The sequence below is a fragment of the Mobula birostris genome, unplaced genomic scaffold (genome assembly GCF_030028105.1).
Source record: "Mobula birostris isolate sMobBir1 unplaced genomic scaffold, sMobBir1.hap1 scaffold_287, whole genome shotgun sequence".
Taxonomy (NCBI): Eukaryota; Metazoa; Chordata; class Chondrichthyes; order Myliobatiformes; family Myliobatidae; genus Mobula; species Mobula birostris.
The window spans coordinates 157,661-180,315 of record NW_027275927.1 but is presented as its reverse complement, the minus strand read 5'-3'; the positions used below and the strand labels follow the sequence as shown (position 1 = coordinate 180,315).

The 22,655-nt window shown below is 42.6% G+C and overlaps 1 protein-coding gene across 3 annotated transcripts in view; it reads right to left on the bottom strand.

The window, feature by feature from the left end:
* The window catches only part of enah (ENAH actin regulator), a 301,284-nt gene that overhangs the window by 160,850 nt on the left and 117,779 nt on the right, over positions 1-22,655 (bottom strand). For all 3 annotated transcript variants that reach the window (XM_072250356.1, XM_072250357.1, XM_072250359.1), the window contains exon 2: positions 5,502-5,667. In XM_072250356.1, the coding sequence (XP_072106457.1) occupies positions 5,502-5,667 (166 nt within the window). The remainder of the gene's footprint in view (positions 1-5,501; positions 5,668-22,655) is intronic.

The following is a 22,655-nucleotide window of genomic DNA, read 5'->3' as shown; positions in this document are numbered from 1 at the left end:
ACTTTCTCTCAACACACACAAAATACTAGAGGAACTCAGCAGGTCAGGCAGCATCTGACCAGAAACTAACTGGATGAATGCGCTGCTGGATCTAAAATTGACTTGGAAGAGAGGGGTAGCATTAGAGCGGTGTTATTCTAACTGGAAGTCAGAGACCAGTGGTGTTCAACAAGGACCAGTGCTAGGAACTCATTTGTTTGAAATAATTTGGATGAAAGTGTAAATGATCTAAATGCTCTAAATTTGCAGTGGATATGAAAATTGGTGGAGCTGTGGAGAACGAGGAAGGTTGTCAAAGCATGCAGCAGGATATAGGTCAGTTGGAAATTTGGATGGAGAAATGGCAGATGGAGTTTGTGCACACAAGTTCTAGATGATACATTTAGAAAGGTCAAATTTCAAGAAGGCAGTATACAGTAGATGGCAGGATGCTTGAGTATAGAACCATAGAAACTACAGCACAGAAACAGGCCCTTTGGCCCTTCTTGGCTGTGCCGAACCATTTTCTGCCTAGTCCCACTGACCTGCACACAGACCATATCCCTCCATACACTTCCCATCCATGTCTCTGTCCAATTTATTCTTAAATGTTAAACAAGAACCCGCATTTACCACCTCCTCTGGCAGCTCATTCCATACTCCCACCACTCTCTGTGTGAAGAAGCCCCCCCCCAATGTTCCCTTTAAACTTTCCCCCCCCTCACCCTTAACCCATGTCCTCTGGTTTTTTTCTCTCCTTCCCTCAGTGGAAAAAGCCTGCTTGCATTCACTCTATCTATACCCATCATAATTTTATATACCTCTATCAAATCTCCCCTCATTCTTCTACGCTCCAGGGAATAAAGTCCTAACCTATTCAACCTTTCTCTGTTGCTGAGTTTCTCAAGTCCCGGCAACATCCTTGTAAACCTTCTCTGCACTCTTTCAACCTTATTTATATCCTTCCTGCAATTTGGTGACCAAAACTGAACACAATACTCCAGATTCGGCCTCACCAATGCCTTATACAACCTCATCATAACATTCCAGCTCTTATACTCAATACTTTGATTAATAAAGGCCAATGTACCAAAAGCTCTCTTTACGACCCTATCTACCCGTGACGACACTTTTAGGGAATTTTGTATCTGTATTCCCAGATCCCTCTGTTCTACTGCACTCCTCAGTGCCTTACCATTAACCCTGTATGTTCTACCTTGGTTTGTCCTTCCAACGTGCAATACCTCACACTTGTCTGCATTAAACTCCATCTGCCATTTTTCAGCCCATTTTTCCAGCTGGTCCAAGTCCCTCTGCAGGCTCTGAAAACCTTCTTCACTGTCTACTACACCTCCAATCTTTGTATCATCAGCAAACTTGCTGATCCAATTTACCACATTATCATCCAGATCATTGATATAGATGACAAATAACAATGGACCCAGCACTGATCCCTGTGGCACACCACTAGTCACAGGCCTCCACTCAGAGAAGCAATTCTCTACCACCACTCTCAGGCTTCTTCCATCGAGCCAATGTCTAATCCAATTTACCACCTCTCCATGTATACCTAGTGACTGAATTTTCCTAACTAACCTCCCATGCGGGACCTTGTCAAAGGCCTTACTGAAGTCCATGTAGACAATATCCACTGCCTTCCCTTCATCCACTTTCCTGATAACCTCCTTGAAAAACTCCAACAGATTGGTCAAACATGACCTACCACGCACAGAGCCACGTTGACTCTCCCTAATAAGCCCCTGTCTATCCAAATGCTTGTAGATTCTGTCTCTTAGTACTCCCTCCAATAACTTACCTACTACTGACGTTAAACTCACCGGCCTATAATTTCCCCGATTACTTTTCGATCCTTTTTTAAACAACGGAACAACATGAGCCACTCTCCAATCCTCCGGCACCTCACCCGTAGACAGCGACATTTTAAATATTTCTGCCAGGGCCCCCGCAATTTCAACACTAGTCTCCTTCAAGGTCCGAGGGAACACTCTGTCAGGTCCCGGGGATTTATCCACTTTAATTTTCCTCAAGACAGCAAGCACCTCCTCCTTTTCAATCTGTACAGTTTCCATCGTCTCACTACTTGATTCCCTCAATTCCATAGATTTCATGCCAGCTTCCTTAGTAAATACAGACGCAAAAAACCTATTTAAGATCTCCCCCATTTCCTTTGGTTCCGCACAAAGCTGACCATTCTGATCTTCAAGAGGACCAATTTTATCCCTTACAATCCTTTTGCTCTTAATATACTTGTAAAAGCTCTTTGGATTATCCTTCACTTTGACTGCCAAGGCAACCTCATGTCTTCTTTTTGCCCTCCTGATTTCTTTCTTAAGTATTTTCTTGCACTTCTTATACTCCTCAAGCACCTGATTTACCCCGTTTCCTATACATTTCATACAACTCCCTCTTCTTCTTTATCAGAGTTGCAATATCCCTTGAGAACCAAGGTTCCTTATTCCTATTCAATTTGCCTTTAATCCTGACAGGAACATACAAACTCTGCACTCTCAAAATTTCCCCTTTGAAGGCTTCCCACCTACCAATCACACCTTTGCCAGAGAACAACCTGTCCCAATCCATGCTTTTTTAGATCCTTTCTCATTTCTTCAAATTTGGCCTTCTTCCAGTTCAGAACCTCAACCCTAGGACCAGATCTATCCTTGTCCATGATCAAATTGAAACTAATGGTGTTAGGATCACTGGAACCAAAGTGCTCCCCTACACAGACTTCTGTCACTTGCCCTAATTCGTTTCCTAACAGGAGATCCAATATTGCATCCCCTCTAGTTGGTCCCTCTATATAGTGATTTAGAAAACTTTCCTGAACACATTTTACAAACTCTAAACCATCTAGACCCCTAACATTATGGGAATCCCAATCAATGTATGGAAAATTAAAATCCCCTACCACCACAACTTTATGTTTCCTGCAGTTGCCTGCTATCTCTCTGCAGATTTGCTCTTCCAAGTCTCGTTGACTATTGGGTGGTCTGTAATACAATCCCACTAATGTGGCCATACCTTTCCTGTTTCTCAGCTCCACCCATAAGGACTCAGTAAACAAGCCCTCTAATCTGTCCTGCCTGAGCACTGCTGTAATATTTTCCTTAACAAGCAATGCTACTCCCCCACCTTTCATTCCTCTGCCTCGATCACATCTGAAACATCGGAACCCTGGAATATTAAGCTGCCAGTCCTGCCCCTCCTGTAGCCAAGTTTCACTAATTGCTACAACATCATAATTCCACGTGTCAATCCACACCCTCAACTCATCCGCCTTCCCCGCAATACTCCTAGCATTGAAATATATCCACCTCAGAAGATTTTTACCACCACTCACAACCTTTCTATCAGCGGATTTGCTTAAACTTTCAATATCATTTATTTTCACCCCAGCCACACTGTCAGCTCTGGCACTCTGGTTCCCATCCCCCTGCAAATCTAGTTTAAAGCCTCCCCAATAGCACTAACAAACCTCCCTGAAAGGATATTGGTCCCCCTGTGGTTCAAGTCTAACCCATCCCTCTTGTACAGGTCCCACCTGCCCCAGAAGAGGTCCCAATGATCCTGAAATCTGAAACCCTGCCCCCTACACCAGTTCCTCAGCCACTTGTTCCTCCTCCAGAGCATCCTATTCCTACCCTCACTGGCACCTAGCACAGGTAGCAATCCTGAGATTACCACCCTTGAGGTCCTGCTTTTCAACTTCCTACCAAGCTCTCTATACTCACTGTCCAGGACCTCTTCACTCTTCCTTGCTATGTCATTGGTGCCTATGTGCACCACGACATCTGGCTGGTCACCCTCCCACTTCAGAATGTCATGCAATCGATCAGAGACATCCTTGACCCTGGCACCTGGGAGGCAACAAACCATCCTGGATTCTCTGTCACGACCACAGAACCTTCTATCTGCACCTCTAACTATCGAGTCCCCTATCACTACCGCTCTCCTCTTTTCCACCCTCCCTTCTGCACTGCAGAGCCAGACTCAGTGCCAGAGATCCGGCTACTGCAGCTAGTCCCAGGTAAGTCATCCCCCCCAACAGTATCCAATGCGGTATACTTGTTGTTGAGGGGAATGGCCACAGGGGAACCCTGTTCTGCCTGCCCTTTCCTCTTCCCTCGCCTGACAGTGACCCAATTTCCTGTCCTCTGCTCCTTTGGCGTAACTACCTCCCTGTAGCTACTATCTATAATCTCCTCATTCTCCCGAATGATCCGCAGGTCATCCAGCTCCTGCTCCAGTTCCCTAACATGGTTTGTCAGGAGCTGCAGCTGGATGCACTTCTTGCAGGTGTCATTGTCAGGGACACCAGAGGGCTCCCTGACTTCCCACATCCTGCAAGAGGAGCATTCCAACATCCTGCCTGGCATTCTCTCTACGCTAGACAATCTGAGCAAAAAACTTACCAGAACCTACCCTGGCCTCTGCCTGTTCTCACCGAAGCCTGTTTGAGCCAAAGCCGTCCCACTCTGACTCAGTCCACTCCGACGATGGCCGCTACAACGATGGCCGCTGTATATGGTGGTCTGCTTTTTAAACCTTGGTGCGCTACGTCATGCGCCTGCGCAGTGCAGACCCTTCTCCCCGAGCAGTTCTTAAAAAAAAAACGACTTTTTCGACCCGAAATTCTTCCGCTCACTTCACAGTCAGAACTTGGAAGCAAATCCATAGCTCTAGGAAAGTGACAGCACAGATGGAACAGCACAGAGGCTGGTAGGGAAGCCATACAGCATGTTTGCATTCATCAGTCAGGGCACTGAGTATAAAAGCTGCATGGCTGAGCCACATTTGAAGTATAGTACGCAGTTCTGGTTTCTGTACTATTAGAAAGACAGAGGTTTGGAGAAGATACACAAGAGGTGCACCAAGATGTTGCCTGAATTGGAGTGGATACATTAGGAGGGGTTAGACTAACTTAGATTGTATTCTTGCAAACTTCAAAACCCTCCTAACCACAGACAGAGTAAACAAGGTGCCTTTAGCTCCCCCCCTCCCCCAAGAGTCTAATATTAAAGAGCAGATCTTTAAGGTCGGGGTATGGAGGTAGAATTTTAAAAGGGGATGGATGGATGTGTATGTATGCGTGTGTACATATGTGTATATGCATATACACACACACACACACACAGAATGGAGAATGGCAGGTGCTTGGAATGTCTGGTCAGTGTTGTAGAAACAGATATAATAGCAATGTTTAAAAGATACTTAGATAGCTGGGATTGGTTTAGATTGGCACCATGGTCAGCACAGGAATGATGAGCTCTAGAATCCATTCCTGTGCTCGACAGTTCTATGTACTCAATTGTGTTATTAAAAATAAACCACATGAAAAATTCCAAAACAAAGAATAACATGAAGATCCCTACAAAACATGAGAATTGTAAATCTAAGCTGAAAGAAATTAGTAAAAGGTAGGAAATTACACAATAAATATGCATAAAATATATCTGAATTGAGATTAGTATAATATCAAACCAAGCTCAAGTAATGCCTACCTGATGGTCCTGAATTTTCCTCCCCACCACTCGGAATGTGTTGTTGCCTGTGTGGTGGTAAATATGTACTCTACTGAATCCAGTTGCTCCTCCAGCTGGTACCCACTTCTTGTTGCCATCATCATACACCATGACAGCAGCCCGCGCCTGGCATATACTTTGCTCACTGCAGATACAATATAACAAATCATTAATTAACAAGAAAACCATTTGCCAATAATCTATTAATTATTTCTGTTTGACAAGATATAATCAAACATGTCAGTAATATCTAAATTTATGTGCATAGATTTATTATAATCAAACCACAGAGTCTGAACTGTAAATATGCTTGAAAAGAATATTTTGGGTTCAGTACATCTTTCTTCAAATTGAACAGGACCAGTGCGAAGTACAATTGAGATTGTTTGGAATATGACAAAATTTTTTGTCAAGTGGTTTTGGCTTATTAAACACAAGAGAAAGTAAGATAGCAGGAGCCTGGCAATGGTAAAATGAATCTTGTGAGGAGAGTAGAAATTGGGGAAGTGGGAGAAGGAAGGCTTCAGTGAGGAAAAAGCACTGAAGGAGAATAGAGGAATGAGAAATTGATGAAGGCTGTACACTCTGCCAAAGTTCTTATCTCCACTTGTATTCATCAAAATCAAATGCTGGGTGCACTAAAACAGATAAAATCATTCTTCTCTCAATTAGTAATCTTGAAACCACTAAACATGAAATAACTTTAGGCTTCAAACACAGTTGCAACCACAAGGAGGAATCAAATGGTTCTAGAAAAAAGGGGATGCAAGCAAGTATTACTGCAATGTTTAGAATTCAAACAAAGCCACATTTACAAATTAAGGATGAAACAAGAAAAGTGGCTATGCCAGAAGGAACTTTTATTAAGCAGCACAAATTCATTTTTGTTCCTGTGTGATTTTTTTAAACTCTTGGAGGGCCAAGGAAGCTTATATAGAATCTGCAGATAGGCAAATTAACACATAATGAGCCAAGTGAGTAATTTAGGCGGTGGTCTTTTGCCACCAAAGCAGGGCTCATGTTCTCTCAATAAATGGAAGTGTGATTTTCAGTATCACCGGAAGTGGATTATTTAACTTATTGGACTCAGTTTTGTAGTCCACAGTAATCCTACAAATCCATGCTTGTCCACCTTCAACTTCCGATGCATTAACAGGCTTTTTCAACAACTCCACTCTCCTGAATCTGTGGTGTTCTGGGATGGTACTTTTGACAAGGACAAACTGACCGCCCCCCCACCTCCTTATCTATTCTACTAGTCACATTCTCAAGACCTCCAGTACATTAGTGGAATGTAACCTGCCTTTCACAAAACCATGTTCTGTTCAATCCTTTTATTCATTCCCAAATAGTTGTTATCACGTCCCTCAGAAAAGACTCCAACACCTCAACTACTGATTGTATAATGAAGTCGGCAATTTCCATTTTTCCTCACTCAACATTTTTTAAAGTGTAAGAGTGGATGGTGGGGTATGGAGGACATTTGTTTTGCTCTAGTTAACAGGAATAATTTGAAGACCTACATTACCCATCTCTCAGGCACTCTGCAGATGCAGATCATCCTTGCATAAATTAGTTTGATTTTATTTGAAAACAACTCCAAATAACAATTTACATTTTTTAAGAAACTAGATATCACTGAAAGAAAGATTGGTTCTGCTGGCTTGGTAGGACTTTAAACTCTGAGGAAACAGTCTCTATTCAGGAAAACTGACACATCGGGATTACTCCACAGACCGTGCATTGTGCACTTGGTACTTAATCAAAATCAGAAAGTTACTAAGATCAGCATGCCTAAGAACTGGTTGGCCACAATAAAATTGGCATTGAGACTTTGAACAATTTCTCATTTTCACCCATTTTGTCAAACTTCTAAAGACAATTCATGATAAAATCGAGATGAAAAATGACAAGATAGCAATACAAATAAAAGCAGCTGTAAGCAGACCAGCTGGTATTCTAGTACTCCACTAGTCTGTGTTTGCCATGAGTGACATTCAAGTGCACATCGTGATTGATGGACCAGATGGCTCACTGCAGACTCTGACCACCTCATCAAATCTGACCAACTGAGGATTCCAATTTTTTTCAGAAAAATCTTATTGAGATTTATACAGTACACTTGGGTACAGAGGCATGCAAAAGTTTGGGCACCCCTGGTCAAAATTTCTGTTACTGTGATTAGCTAAGCGAGTAAAAGATGACCTGATTTCCAAAAGACATAAAGTTAAAGATGACACATTTCTTTAATATTTTAAGCAAGCTTACTTTTTTTATTTCCATCTTTTACAATTGCAAAATAACAAAAAAGGAGAAGGGCCCACAGCAAAAGTTTGGACACCCCACATGGTCAGTACTTGGTAACACATCCTTTGGCAAGTATCACAGCTTGTAAACACTTTCTGTAGCCAGCTAAGAGTCTTTCAATTCTTGATTGGGGGATTTTCACCCATTCTTCCTTGCAAAAGGCAGCACATCACACAAACCAATCTTCCGTCCTTGGACTCACTTTACACCACACGCTGTCGGAGCAGTGCTGCCAGGATAATCAAGGACACGACCCACCCAGCCAACACACTTTTCGTCCCTCTTCCCTCCAGGAGAAGGCTCAGGAACTTAAAGAATCGTACAGCCAGATTTGGAAACGGTTTCTTTCCAACTGTAATAAGACTGCTGAACGGATCCTGACCCGGATCTGGGCTGTACCCTCCAAATATCCAGACCTGCCTTTCGGTTTTTTTGCACTACCTTACCTTCCATTTTTCTATTTTCTAATTATGATTTATAATTTAAATGTTTAATATTTACTAATTTTTACTACTTTTAATATTTAATATTTGTAATCCAGGGAGCAGGAAGTGCAGAATCAAACATTGCTGTGATGATTGTACGTTCTACTATCAATTGTTTGGCAACAATAAAGTATAACAGTATAGTTCTGTGAGATTCTTTGGCCATCTTGCATGCCCTGCTCTTTTAAGGTCTATCCACAGATTTTCGATAATGTTTAGGTCAGGGGACTGTGAGGGCCATGGCAAAACCTTCAGCTTGAGGTAGTCCATTGTGGATTTTGAGGTGTGTTTAGGATCATTATTCTGTTGCAGACACCATCCTCTTTTCATCTTCAGCTTTTTCTTTTACAGACGGTGTGATGTTTGCTTCCAGAATTTGCTGGTATTTAATTGAATTCATTCTTCCCTCTACCAGTAAAATGTTCCCCGTGCCACTGGCTGCAACACAAGCCCAAAGCATGATCGATTCACCCCCGTGCTTACAGTTGGAGAGGTGTTCTTTTCATGAAATTCTGCACCCTTTTTCCTCCAAACTTACCTTTGCTCATTGCAGCCAAAAAGTTCTATTTTAACTTCATCAGTCCACAGAACTTGTTTCCAAAATGCATCAGGCTTGTTTAGATGTTCCTTTGCAAACTTCTGACACTGAATTTTGTGGTGAGGATGCAAGAAAGGTTTTCTTCTAATGACTCTTCCATGAAGGTCATATTTGTGCAGGTGTTGCTGCACAGTAGAACAGTGCACCACCACTCCAGAGACTGCTAAATCTTCCTGAAGGTCTTTTGTAGTCAAACGGGGGTTTTGATTTGCCTTTCTAGCAATCCTACGAGCAGTGTTCTCAGAAAGTTTTCTTGGTCTTCCAGACCTCAACTTGACCTCCATTGTTCCTGTTAAATACCATTTTTTACTTACATTGCCAACTGAGGAAACAGCTACCTGAAAATGCTTTGCTATCTTTTTATAGCCTTCTCCTGCTTTGTGGGCATCATTTATTTTAATTTTCAGAGTGCTAGGCAGCTGCTTAGAGGTGCCCATAGCTGATGATTGCTTGGAAAAGGTTTGAGGAGTCAGGGTATTTATAAAGCTTTGAAATTTGCATCATTTGGCCTTTCCTAACGATGACTGTGAACAAGCCATAGCCCTAACAAGCTAATGAAGGTCTGAGACCTTGGTAAAAGTTATCAGAGAGCTCAAATCTCTTGGGGTGCCCAAACTTTTGCATGATGCTCCTTTCCTTTTTTTCCCCCACTCTAAAGTTGTACAAAACAAAAATAATACACCAATCCTGCTTAAAATGTTGAAAAGAATGTTTCATCTTTAACTTTATGACTTTTGGAGATCAGTTCATCTTCTACTCACTTAACTATTCACAGTAACAGAAATTTTGACCGGGGTGCCCACTGTTGCATGCCACTGTGGTGGTGGTGATGGTGGCATCCATTAGTCTCGCGAGACCATGGATCTGCACCTGGAAATTTCCAGGGCGCAGGCCTAGGCAAGGTTGTATGGAAGACCGGCAGTTGCCCATGCAGCAAGTTTTCCCCTCTCCACGACACCGATGTTGTCCACGGGAAGGGCAAGGGCCGATACAGCTTGGCACCAGTGTCATCGCAGGAGTTGCCAGAACGAGGTTGAAAGCAACGGACTGCCTTAGGGACTCCAGCTCCGGATTTGTCCTCAGGGTTTACTCCCGAAGCCTTTCCCATGAGTGGGTGTTTTCCCTCTCTTAGAGGGACTGCCTTCCCAGGCTGATGAGTTCCATCTACCCGAAGCACTCGTTTTAAGGCCCCAGGACCTGCCTTCGCCCTTTCTCCTGTCAGTAAAAACAGTTCCGCCGGGCTTAGAGGCTAAACCATATGGGAAGGCCAGGAGTTGGACTTGGTTGTCAGAGGCTATTTGAGGCGCATGCTGTGAGGAGCACTTTTAGGTAGTGGGAGCTTGTCCCCACTACCACTCGTCGGCTTGACAACCTTGCCAAGGGCTCCGAGAAAATTGATCAGATGCAAAGGTGTAGATAACACTATAAAAAGAAAATGGCAGAACTAACAGCAATTCAAGGTGGTGAACAAAAAGATCAAAATAATTGTAACGCGCTGTAAGGTTTCACTGCTAATGTAATGGTTTCTCTGCAGCAGCAATGTTTGTGTTATGACTTGAGATAGGTTTGGAATGTGCACCATCCAATGAGAGGCATGTTGTTCTCTCTTGTGGGTCTGAAAGAAGGGATTTCATGGTCCTTTGTCAGCGAAAGATGAAGAAAGAAGACGCGAGTGGAGAGAGTTGGTAGACCACTGGACCGAGTGGATTTGGAGCGAGGGTCCGAGGGCCAGCAACACTCGGAGGAGGCTGCTGGGGAATGAATGGACAGAAACATGAGTTCCAATGTGCATATTAGGCTGTTTCATTAAAATGGGCCCTTTTTCTTTTTATTTTCTTTATTAACCCTATAGTCAGATTAAGATTTATAAAGTTCAATCATTTAATTGTATATGGTGTACTGTCTTGATATTCTGCAGTACGGATTTGTAACTGGGCAACACATCACGCAGCATCCACACAAACAAGATTTTTCAGCTTGGCTGGGCCAGAGACCGTCTTTCCCGAGACAAACGCATGCTGATGCTGACTGAACCTGAGGGTTACATAATTGTAGAGACTAATACAGCATGAAACTCAGACTAACTTACACCTAAGCAGAACTAACCTGAAGAAAATAAGTACTACAGCATTTTTTTTCAAGATTGCAAGTGCGTATCTTTATCCCTTTGAGTGACGTAATTTCTCACTTAACCCTCACATCACAAATAACTATCTTCCTCTGCTCAACAAAAATATACATACGATTTTAATTATCACTAAATGTAAGCAACTTTGCGATACAGGTTCATCTCCTTTTTCGGTAGTGCATTGAGATTGAACAGAGTTTGGTTCCAAATTTATAAACCACAGACTCTTCCACAGATGGGACAAGCTGGTTTATGCCCTTTACAAAGGGCTTCTGTGTGGGTCCAATACATAGGATCAATACTACCCTGAATGTTCCTTGTCCATATTAGGTCATGGATTTCCAGATGACATTTATCACAAAAAAAGTTTTTTTTGGCTAGTGTAAATTATCTTTTAGTGTTGGTTACTGGCAAAATCAAAATAAATGGGGAATTGAACATGAGCTCCAGGGGTACCAGGATACAAGGGAGAATAGGACCAATGGGACTGTTCTGCCGGTCTGACAGAACATAAAAGGACAGACTGGTCTACACTCAGTTTTTGCAAGACAAACAGAGTTATGGCCATCCTCTCAAACTTCAGTGAAGGAGTAAAAGGTAGCTCAGTGGTCAACCCCACACACAAACAAATGCTTTTAGCATAATGCCATTCAGTTTTCGAGGTCTAGGTGACTTGTTTCTCGAGTAGAGTCACCAGAGGTTTAACAGTTTCCTGTGCATGGTTCTGAAAGTCCACTGCACTCTCATGTAGTTTGTTGGAAGCAAAATGCAGCACTGCTGTGTGAAAGATTGGATTAGAGGGGTGACAAGCAATAACACAGCAATCTTCAATGAGATAGATACTGTGATATAGATTGAGACACCACCTCTTGAAGATATTGTTGATTGCAGGTAGGGCTATGCCAGTGATCGAACTGTCTGAAACTAACAGCCTTTGTACCGACTGATCTGTCAAAATCATGGCTTCTGAATCATATCACAAGCAAAAAATCATATTTGAGGTGAATGCTTCAGTCTCTCCAGGTTGAGAATCATCAAGACTTGGATTAAAGTTGAAAAAGATGATCTATAGTGTGCTACTACTCTCTGTATCTCCCGATTAGCACACAGCGAAGATCATGTCCATTGTGTCACAAGATGGACAGAACACACACTGCAACTCACGAAGCAGCTCTCCAACTACAGGAGGCAGTTCAAAAGAATTCTTTCAATATGGTTACCAGAGTCAAACTGGTCTCCTTTCTAGAACATAGTTATGAATATGACATCACTAAGGTGTCCTGGTATATTCTGCTTCCAGATGCCTGTTCATTAAACTCTTCCCTACTGGGTTTTTAAAAGTTCGAGATGGATAACATCCGCTTGTTGTTACTTTTTAGTTCATATTCTTCTGGTTGAGTTGCTACTCTCGGAGCGGCTGCTGGGTCCCGATGCTCTTGGAGATGTTATCGAAATAGTGAGATTTATGGATTGGACTGTAGTTCATTCTAACTGCAGTTCATATTGACCTCCTTCAGTTCTGTGTATTTTTTTATGTTCTCGCCCATACTTTCTTGTTGCTGATTGGTGGGCTCAGGGTTTGGGGTTTGATGTTCTTGTTATTCTTTCTCCATCTAGGTGATCGGTTAGTTTCTGTGTGAGGGAGGAGTTGGGGGCGGGGGAGGTGGGATTTGGGAGTTGTTTCTTTTTTTGTGTGTGTGTGTGTGTGTGTGTGGTGGGGGGGGAATGATGTCTTTCCTTCAACTACTTCAATGGCTTTCTGTATTTTATGGCTATCTGGAGAAGACAAGTATAAACAGTGGCTGGGAGTTTAAGATTAGCAATCATCCATTCAAGAGGACCTTTTCTTCTCTCCACTCTCCAATACTTGAGCATCATTGGAATTCCCTGCCCCAGAGTTCTGGAAGCTAAATGTTCAAATGTATTCAGAGAGAAGCTGAGTGTTACACATAGCAAGCATGAAGGTGTACCCAGGGCCAAGGTTAGCCATGCTTTTGATTTTAAAATTATTACATTTTTCAGGATCTGTCTGACACGGGAATGGCCAGTGTTATAAACCCCCAAACGCCATTGAACAAAATCATTCTTAGGCCAGATAAAGCAAGGATAGCAGATTTCCTCCACTGATGAACATGGTGAACTGGATAGATTTTCCTATAATTTTATAGTCAGTAAGAATGGTCTTCTTAAAAATTCTCAATGGTGATCGTTGATTTCTCACCTTTGGATTATTAGTCCATTCTTTGCCTCCTGGGCTCAGTAATTCAGTTAGTACTACTGGTGGATGATTACAAATACCTGGGAATACGAATTGACAATAAACTGGACTGGTCAAAGAACACTGAGGCTGTCTACAAGAAGGGTCAGAGCCGTCTCTACTTCCTGAGGAGACTGAGGTCCTTTAACAACTGTCGGACGATGCTGAGGATGTTCTACGAGTCTGTGGTGGCCAGTGCTATCATGTTTGCTGTTGTGTGCTGGGGCAGCAGGCTGAGGGTAGCAGACACCAACAGAATCAACAAACTTATTCGTAAGGCCAGCGATGTTGTGGGGATGGAACTGGACTCTCTGACGGTGGTGTCTGAAAAGAGGATGCTGTCCAAGTTGCATGCCATCTTAGACAATGTCTCCCATCCACTACATAATGTACTGGGTGGGCACAGGAGTACATTCAGCCAGAGACTCATTCCACCGAGATGCAACACAGAGCAGCATAGGAAGTCATTCCTGCCTGTGGCCGTCAAACTTTACAACTCCTCCCTTGGAGGGTCAGACACCCTGAGCCAATAGGTTGGTCCTGGACTTATTTCATAATTTTCTGGCATAATTTACATATTACTATTTAACTATTTATGGTTCTATTACTATTTATTATTTATGGTGCAACTGTAACAAAAACCAATTTCCCCTGGGATCAATAAAGTATGACTATTACACCACAGCAGCTCAACAGTACGTGGCAGACTTCTACCCCTAAATCTTAGATTTATTTCAGAATATATCAAGCCCCACAGCAATAAGGTACAATGTATGGGAGGAAATGGTTCGCTACAAACACCGCAAACCAGCAGCTGCAGTACAGCATACTTATAGCCTTGTAAACATGAAAAATCTGCATTTCACAAGGCATTCTCATTCAGATTACTGCATAGAACAAGCAAAATTGCAACCCTTGCTCAGTCATGCACAAATTCAAGGCTATCATTAAGCATACTGAATTACAATGTAAAGTAAAAAAGCAAGTTGCCAGGCATTCCAGCACTCAAAGAAATGAACTGATTCATACCACAGCAAAATACACATGCAGAAGATAGAGAAATACAGGTTTTGCTCACTTGCCCTCCAAAATATGGGTAAAACCAAAACAATGTAATAGAAAACGCTGTAACATAAAGTTGTCTTTACTGGTGACAAACAGTAAAAATAAACAGTTTGTAAATGATTTTTGCCCTCGATTGCCTAGGCAATGAGCCCAGAATGTGCTATTCATGTCAAATCAACAATGGGAGAAGCTGTGAAAGCTTAAACAATTAGAGGTCCCAAAACACAAACACACAAAAAAACTTGCATCCATCAATTAAAACATAAAATTATCTTCAGCATGTACCTGTTTAACATTTCTCTCACAGTTATGAATGAACATCAAGGGAACTGCACAATTGAAATAACTTTACAATCAATGAAAGGTATTGATGCAGAAGCAACAGAAGGTCGATGACCCTATTTCACCATTCACTGAACATGGCTGATCTGTGGAAAAACTCCAGGTATCTTTGTCCTAACTCCCCTAACAGAAAGTTCTCACACTTGATTCAGTGAACATTGATAGTCTTTTCAGGAAAAGAATCACAAACTTTTTGCGTACTCCCAACTTTAAAATTTTAGATGTCATGCCAATTCTCTGCAAACTCCTTAAGTAGAGGCTTCATAATTGCACTTATATGCTGGGCTCAAGACAGAACCTCTGAAATAATAACACCAAGGAATTTAAAGTTGTTGTCCCTCCCCACCACTGATCCTCCAATGAGGACTGGCTCATGGAACTCTGGTTTCATGGTCATAGTCATACTTTATTGATCCCGGGGGAAACTGGGTTTCCTAACAGTTGCACCATAAATAATTAAATAGTAATAAAACCATAAATAGTTAAATAGTAATATGTAAATTATGCCAGGAAATAAGTCCAGGACCCACCTATTGGCTCAGGGTGTCTGACCCTCCATGGAAGGAGTTGTAAAGTTTGATGGCCACAGGCAGGAATGACTTCCTATGACGCATCTCGTCTATGTTGCATCTCGGTGGAATGAGTCTCTGGCTGAATGTACTCCTGTGCTGAACCAGTACATTATGTAGTAGATGGGAGACATTGTCCAAGATGGCATGCAACTTGGACAGCATTCTCTTTTCAGACACCACCGTCAGAGAGTCCAGTTCCATCCCTACAATATCACTGGCCTTACGAATAAGTTTGTTGATTCTGTTGGTGTCTGCTACCCTCAGCCTGCTGCCCCAGCACACAACAGCAAACATGATAGCACTGGCCACCACAGACTCATAGAACATCCTCAGCATCGTCCGGCAGATGTTAAAGGACCTCAGTCTCCTCAGGAAATAGAGACAGCTCTGACCCTTCTTGTAGACAGCCTCAGTGTTCTTTGACCAGTCCAGTTTATTGTCAATTCGTATCCTCAGGTATTTGTAATCCTCCACCATGTCCACACTGACCCCCTGGATGGAAACAGGGGTCACCGGTACCTTAGCTCTCCTCAGGTCTACCACCAGCTCCTCAGTCTTTTTCACATTAAGCTGCAGATAATTCTGTTCACACCATGTGACAAAGTTTCCTACTGTAGCCCTGTACTCAGGCTCATCTCCCTTGCTGATGCATCCAACTATGGCAGAGTCATCAGAAAACTTCTGAAGATGACAAGACTCTGTGCATTAGTTGAAGTCTGAGGTGTAAATGGTGAAGAGAAAGGGACACAAGACAGTCCCCTGTGGAGCCCCAGTGCTGCTGATCACTCTGTTGGACACACACAGTGTTGCAAGCACACGTACCGTGGTCTGCCAGTCAGGTAATCAAGAATCCATGACACCATGGGGACATATCTGCAGGACTTCCTGAGGGTAGTACCCTAGGCCCAACTATCTTAATTTGTTTCTTTCTCCTGAAGTGCAATATTTCCTAACTCCTCTCCTAAAAAGTCTTACTCTAATTTCTAGACCATTTCTTTGAATCTCAGACAGCACAGAAGATTCAAATTCAACACACACAAAATGCTATGGAAATGAATAAAGTTGACCTTTCGGGCCAAGACTCTTCTTCAGTAGGAGGGTCTCAGCCTGACAAAATGACTGTTTATTCTTTTCCATAGATGCTGCCTGACCTGCTGAGTTCCTCTAGCGTTTTGTGTGTGACGCTTTGGATTTCCAACATCTGCAGATTTGCTCATGTTTAAAGATTGTTTAATGCCACTTCCAGTACATTAGTATAAAGGAAAATGAAATAATTGTTGCTCCATATCCAGTACAGCACAAAGAACATGATAAAGAACATAATAAAGAGTACACAATAACTATAAACAAAGGCTTGATTGAGCAACTCAGTCCACAGAAATATCTAAATCCTAACCTCATTCCAGCTTTTAGACCACAAGCCTGTAAGATGTAGGAACAGAATTAGGCTATTTGGCCCATCGAGTCTGCTCCACCATTTCATCATGGCTGACCCATTTTTTTCTCTCAACCCCAATCTCCTGCCTTTTTCCCATATCCCTTCATACCCTGACCAATGAAGAGTCTATCAACCTCTGCCTTAATTATACATAAAGACTTGGCCTCCACAGCTGCCTATGGCAACAAAATCCAAATTCACCACCCTCTGGCTAAAAGGATGACCCTCTATTCTCAGGCTGTGTCCTCTGGTCTAAGACACTCCCGCCATTGGAAACGTCCTCTCCACATCTACTCTATCAAGGCATTTCACTATTCAGTAGGTTTCCATTAGGTCACCCCTCATCAACTATGGCCTCAAGGAGCCCTGGCTAAATTGCAGCCAAAGGGAAAAATCCCCCTGATAAATGGAATCATACTTAGCACAAAGGAAGATGGATCTAGTGGTTGGAGGTCAGTCATCTCAGCCATAGGACATATCTGCAGGACTACCTGAGGGTAGTACCCTAGGCCCAACTATCTTAATTTGTTTCAGAAATGACCTTCCCTCATTCAGACGGTCAGAAATAGGAATGCTTGTTGATGATTGTACTAACTTCACCGTTTATGACTAAACAGATAATGAAGCGCCTCCAAATACAGCAACACCTGGACAAAACCCAGACCTGGGCTGGTAGGTACCAAGTAATATGCACACAAACAATGATATTCAATTGAAAATTCAGCTTTCACTGCAACATTCAACAGCATTAACATTACCGAATCCCTCACTAGCAATGTCCTGGGGCTTACCAGGAATGAATATGATTGACCAGAAACTGAACTGAAGCAGCCATATACACAAAGTAGCTACAAGAGCAGGTCAGAGGCTAAAAGTCCTGCAGCAAGTAGCTCACCTTCGAACTCCCCAGAGCTGGTCCACCATCTACAAGGAATGCAATACAAAACTCTCAACATGCCTGGATGAGTGCAGTATTAGCAATCAAGCTCAACATCAGACAAGACATGGCATTCTACTTGATAGGCACTCCATCCACAACCATCTATTTATTCCACCAGTAACAGAAGTTTGTACCATCTACAGGGTGTACTGTAGCAATTCACTGCCTCCTTAAATAGCACCTTCCAAACTCATGACCTTTACCATCTAGAATGGCAAAGGAAGCAAAAGATGGGAACATCACCACCTGGACATTGCCCTCCAAGCCACATCCTGACTTAGAAATATATTCCTTCATCCTCAAAATCCTGAAATTCAAAGCAGCAGCTCACCTTCGAGGACAACTAAGTCTGGGCAATTAAATGCTGTCTCAACCTGCAAAGCCTACAACTCATGAATGAACAATAAAACACACCAGCCCACACTGAACTTCAGGTCCACAAAGAAAACATTCTCAAAGAAAACCAAAGGCTGATTACGAATAAAGCACTCCCACTATCAGTACTCAAACATGCCCCAAACACTTATCATAGCGACAAAGCTTAAAGAGAGAAAAAGTTGTTTTTTTAAACAAGGATTGTAAAAAAAGTAGATAATTTGAATTCCACAATTTTAATAAAGCTTTCCTGGGCCACAGGAAAATACTGATAACTTGTGCCCAACTTTGCATCAAAGAGATTGACAACAGACTGGCAAAGGCAAACAACACATCCGACAGGCTGTACAAAAGAGTCCGAAACAACAAGCGTTTGAAGAAAGGCACAAAGATCAGCGTGTATAGAGCCTTTGCACTGACCACCCTCCTGTACGGCTCCAAGTCGTGGGTCACCTACCGTTATCACCTATGGCTCCTTGAGCGTTCTCACCAGTACTGCCTCCGCACCATCCTCAACATCCACTGGAGTGACTTCATCACCAACATCGAAGTCCTCGAACAAGCAAGGTCACCAGCATCGAGGCCATGCTGTTGAAGATGCAGCTGCACTGGGCAGGGCACGTCACGTCTCCAGGATGGAGGATCACGCCTGCCCAAGGTTGTGCTGTATGGCGAACTCTCCACTGGCTACTGTGACAGAGGGGCACTGAAGAAGAGGTACAAGGACTTTCTGAAGAAATTCCTTGGTGCCTGTCAACATTGACCATCGCCAGCGGTCTAATCTAGCCTCCGATCGCAAGGCCTGGCGACACACCATTCACCAGTCTGTCTCCTCCTTTGAGAATGCACGCAGGGCTGGTATTGAGGACAAAAGGAGAAGGAGGAAGAACCGTGACACAGCAGCACCAAACCCAGAACAGAATTTCCCTTGCAGCTGCTGTGGCCGGGCCTGCCTGTCCCGTATTGGCCTCGTGAGCCACCAGCGAGCCTGCAGAACACGTGGGCAAGCCCCCTTCCTAAATCTTCATTCGCTAAGTCAAGCCATGATGATGATGCATCAAGATACGGTAGTGTAAAGGTTAAGTGATTGAACCAACAGCCAAAATTCTGGAGCAATGATCCAGAGATCCAAATTCAAGTTTACCATGGCCACTGGGGAGTTTAAGTTCAAGTGATTAAAAAATACACAAAACCATCAAACTGTTCCAAAATCTTATCTGATGTTTCAGTAATAGTCTTTCAAGGAAGGAAATCTACCATTCTGTCTCAGACTGACCTTGTACTCCACTGTCTTCTTAGCTTGGGACAAGTAAGAATGAGCAATTAAGTCCAAATACAGGGTCTCAACACAAAAGGTTGACTTTTCATTTCCCCTTCCATGGACACTGCCTGATCGATCCATTGAGTTCCTCTAGCATTGTGAGTGTTGCTGCAAATTCCATCATCTGCAGTCTTTTTTTTAAATCTCCATAAACAATGGATACGTTCATTAACATCCACATCTTCAAAGCCAAAATCCCTCTTCTCTGTGTCATTTAGCCGAGCATCTGTTACTTAGAAATTGCTAGAATTCATTCTGAAAATTATTGCAATTAAACAGTGTACTATGCAAAAGATATCGTTATTTGATAAATTTATTAGCATTCAAGGTATGAAACTTCCATGCTGGATGAAGGTGGAGGTGGGGGGGAGAAATCAGCAGATGTGGTGTATTTGGTTTTGAAAACAGCGCTTGATAAGACTCCACTTTAAGAGCTGGTGGCAATGGTGGCAAAAGATCGGTTATAAAATTTACAGGTCACTGTCAGGTTAGCAAGCTGCGTCATAGGAATCCACACAATGGCCTCAATTATTTGCAAAACTTCTAATGATTTCTGATGAAAAAAGACACAAGTAGATCATGGTAAAGGTGGCATATAGCATATTGCCTCAACCAGTCAGGCTATTAAATAGACAAGTTGGCAAGTCACAATGCAGCTGTATAAAACTTTGATTGGGCCCCATTTGGAGTACTGAGTGCAGCTCTGGTTACCACATGCCAGAAAGGGTGGGGAGACTTTGAACAGGGTGCAAAAAGGGTTTATTAAATGAGAGAGTATCAGCCATCAGAAGATGCTGGACAAGTTTGCATTATGTTTTCTGGACAGGGTTAACCTAAAAGAAGTACATAAAATTAGAGCTAGCAGAAATAGAATTTTGCACCCCAGCGTGGAAATGTCAAATACTGGAGGACATATAGATTTAAGACATGACGAAAAATTGAGAAGATTTATAAGGCGAGCTGTTCACAAAGAATGGTAAACTCCTGGAACATGATGGCCAGATATGTAGTGGAGGAGGAAAGTAGGATAGTAACATTTAAGAGGCATTTAGATAGAACCATGAACTGGCTGGTCAAGAAGAGATATAGACTATGTGCAAGCAGTTGGGATCAATTGAAATTGGCATCATAATGGGCACAGACATCATGAGCTGAAGCACCTGCTCCTGCAATGCTCTACAGTATATTCTATGTAACCGGGCATATTGTCATCAAAATAACTGAAAATATAAGAGGAACCATCTCGACGACAGACTACCATGAGAGGAGTTGGAGTGAGTAGGCAAAAGTTTAACAGAGCAGCCTCAAAAGGTCACATGGCCACCTCCTGCTCCTCAAATTGTGTCCTTCACAATTTACAAATCCCAGAATCCAATATGCTGACTAAGCACATCACATTTTTCTTTCTTTCAAGGATTTACACACATACTGCCAGGTCCTTCTATTCCCCTACAGAAAACCTATTTAGTCTATACTCTCTCCCACTAATGGAAACAGTACTTAGTAACATTCCCAGTATATACTCTATTTGCAACCCTACTATTTTTGAACAAAATTCCATCCTGCAATCTGGTGTTTGCTGTCTACACGTCTCTAGGTACTTTGCAGCAGACATGGCACTAATTGTAGTACTCTGTCAGCCTGTCACTGTTCAAGCACAATGCTAAATTTAAGTCAAAGGCTAGCAGCTGCAGTGGGATTCCTTGTGAGAACTGTACATACAGCAATTCAATTTAATTCTCCTATTCTAGGTCAACCATATTTACTGATGAACCAAATCAGCTGAAAGCTGTGAGTAATGTTCTGAACCCTCTGATGAATTGAAGATCATAAAAGCCCATTCGAGAGTTACTGCAAAAATACTTGCAGAACACACTATAATCTGAGAATTTTTTGTCATAACGAATACTTCATATTTTTATCCAAAATGGAATATATTTAAAGTAGATCTCAAAATATTTGTTTCACTGCACACCAACTCTGCTAACGAACTAAAGAACTGCACTTTATCAATACTTTTTTTCTTGGATGACAGAAAATGTACAGGATCAGCCAAATCGTTTACACAATAAAAGGTAGGACCCTGGAGGACAGTGACATCTGGGGTACAAGTACATAGTTCTCTGAAAGTACCGACACTGGTAAACAAGTAGTTTGGTACACTTGCCTTTATTTGTTAAGACATTAAATACTGGAGTTGAGGTGTATACTGTAATTGTACAAGTCATTGGTGAGACCACATTTGGAGTATTGTGTGCAAAAAAGAATGACAAGGATGTTACAGGGAATGGAAGGGTTAAGTTATAATGAAAGGATGGATAGGCTGGGATATTTTCTCCTGGATCATTGGAGATTGAGGGAAATTGTATTGAGGGGCACAGAAAAGGTGGGTTGTTATAGTCTTTTTTCCAGGGTAGACAACTGAAATCAACTGAGGGGAAAATATTTAAAAAGTGACCGGGGGAGGGAGGGGAAGAGGTGTTCCACACAAGGGTACAGGTGTCCCTTGCTTTTCGAACATTCGCTTTACGAAACCTCGCCGTTACAAAAGACCTACATTAGTTACCTGTTTTCGCTAACAGGTGTTTTTACTGTTACAAAAAAAGGCAGTGCGCGATAAAAGCAGCGCGCTGCGCGCCCCGAGCACCTCCCCCAGATTCGGAACGGCATTCTCGCTGGCATTGCTTAAACACATGCCTGTGAGCGGCCATTTGCAAGATGAGTTCTAAGGTATTGGAAAAGCCTAAAAGAACTCATAAGGGTGTTACACTTAGCGTAAAACTAGACATAATTAAGCGTTTCGATTGTGGTGAATGAAGTAAGGACGAAGTGAATTTGGCTTGTGGAAGTTGACGAAGATGATGTTGAAGAGGTTTGGCATCCCATGACCAGGAACTGATAGATGACGAGCTCATGCAATTGGAAGAGGAAAGGATAACGATCAAAACCGAAAGCAGTAGCAAAAGTGAAGTCGTCCAGGAACTGAACGTGAAGCAACTGCGTGAGATTTTCGCTGCAATGATAAAGTACGACTTTAATTTTGAAAGGGTACGTCAGTTTAGGGCATATTTGCCAGATGGTTTGAGTGCTTACAAAGAATTGTATGATAGAAAAATGCGTGAGGCAAAGCAATCAAGCATACTGTCGTTTTTCAAGCCTTCCACATCAGCCACAGCAGACGACGAACCTCGACCTTCGACATCAAGGCACGCAGACACAGAAGAAGATGACCTGCCTGCCCTGATCGACAATGAGATGACACCCCTGTGTCCCACCACCCCAGTGGTCCCAACCCCCGGGCTGCG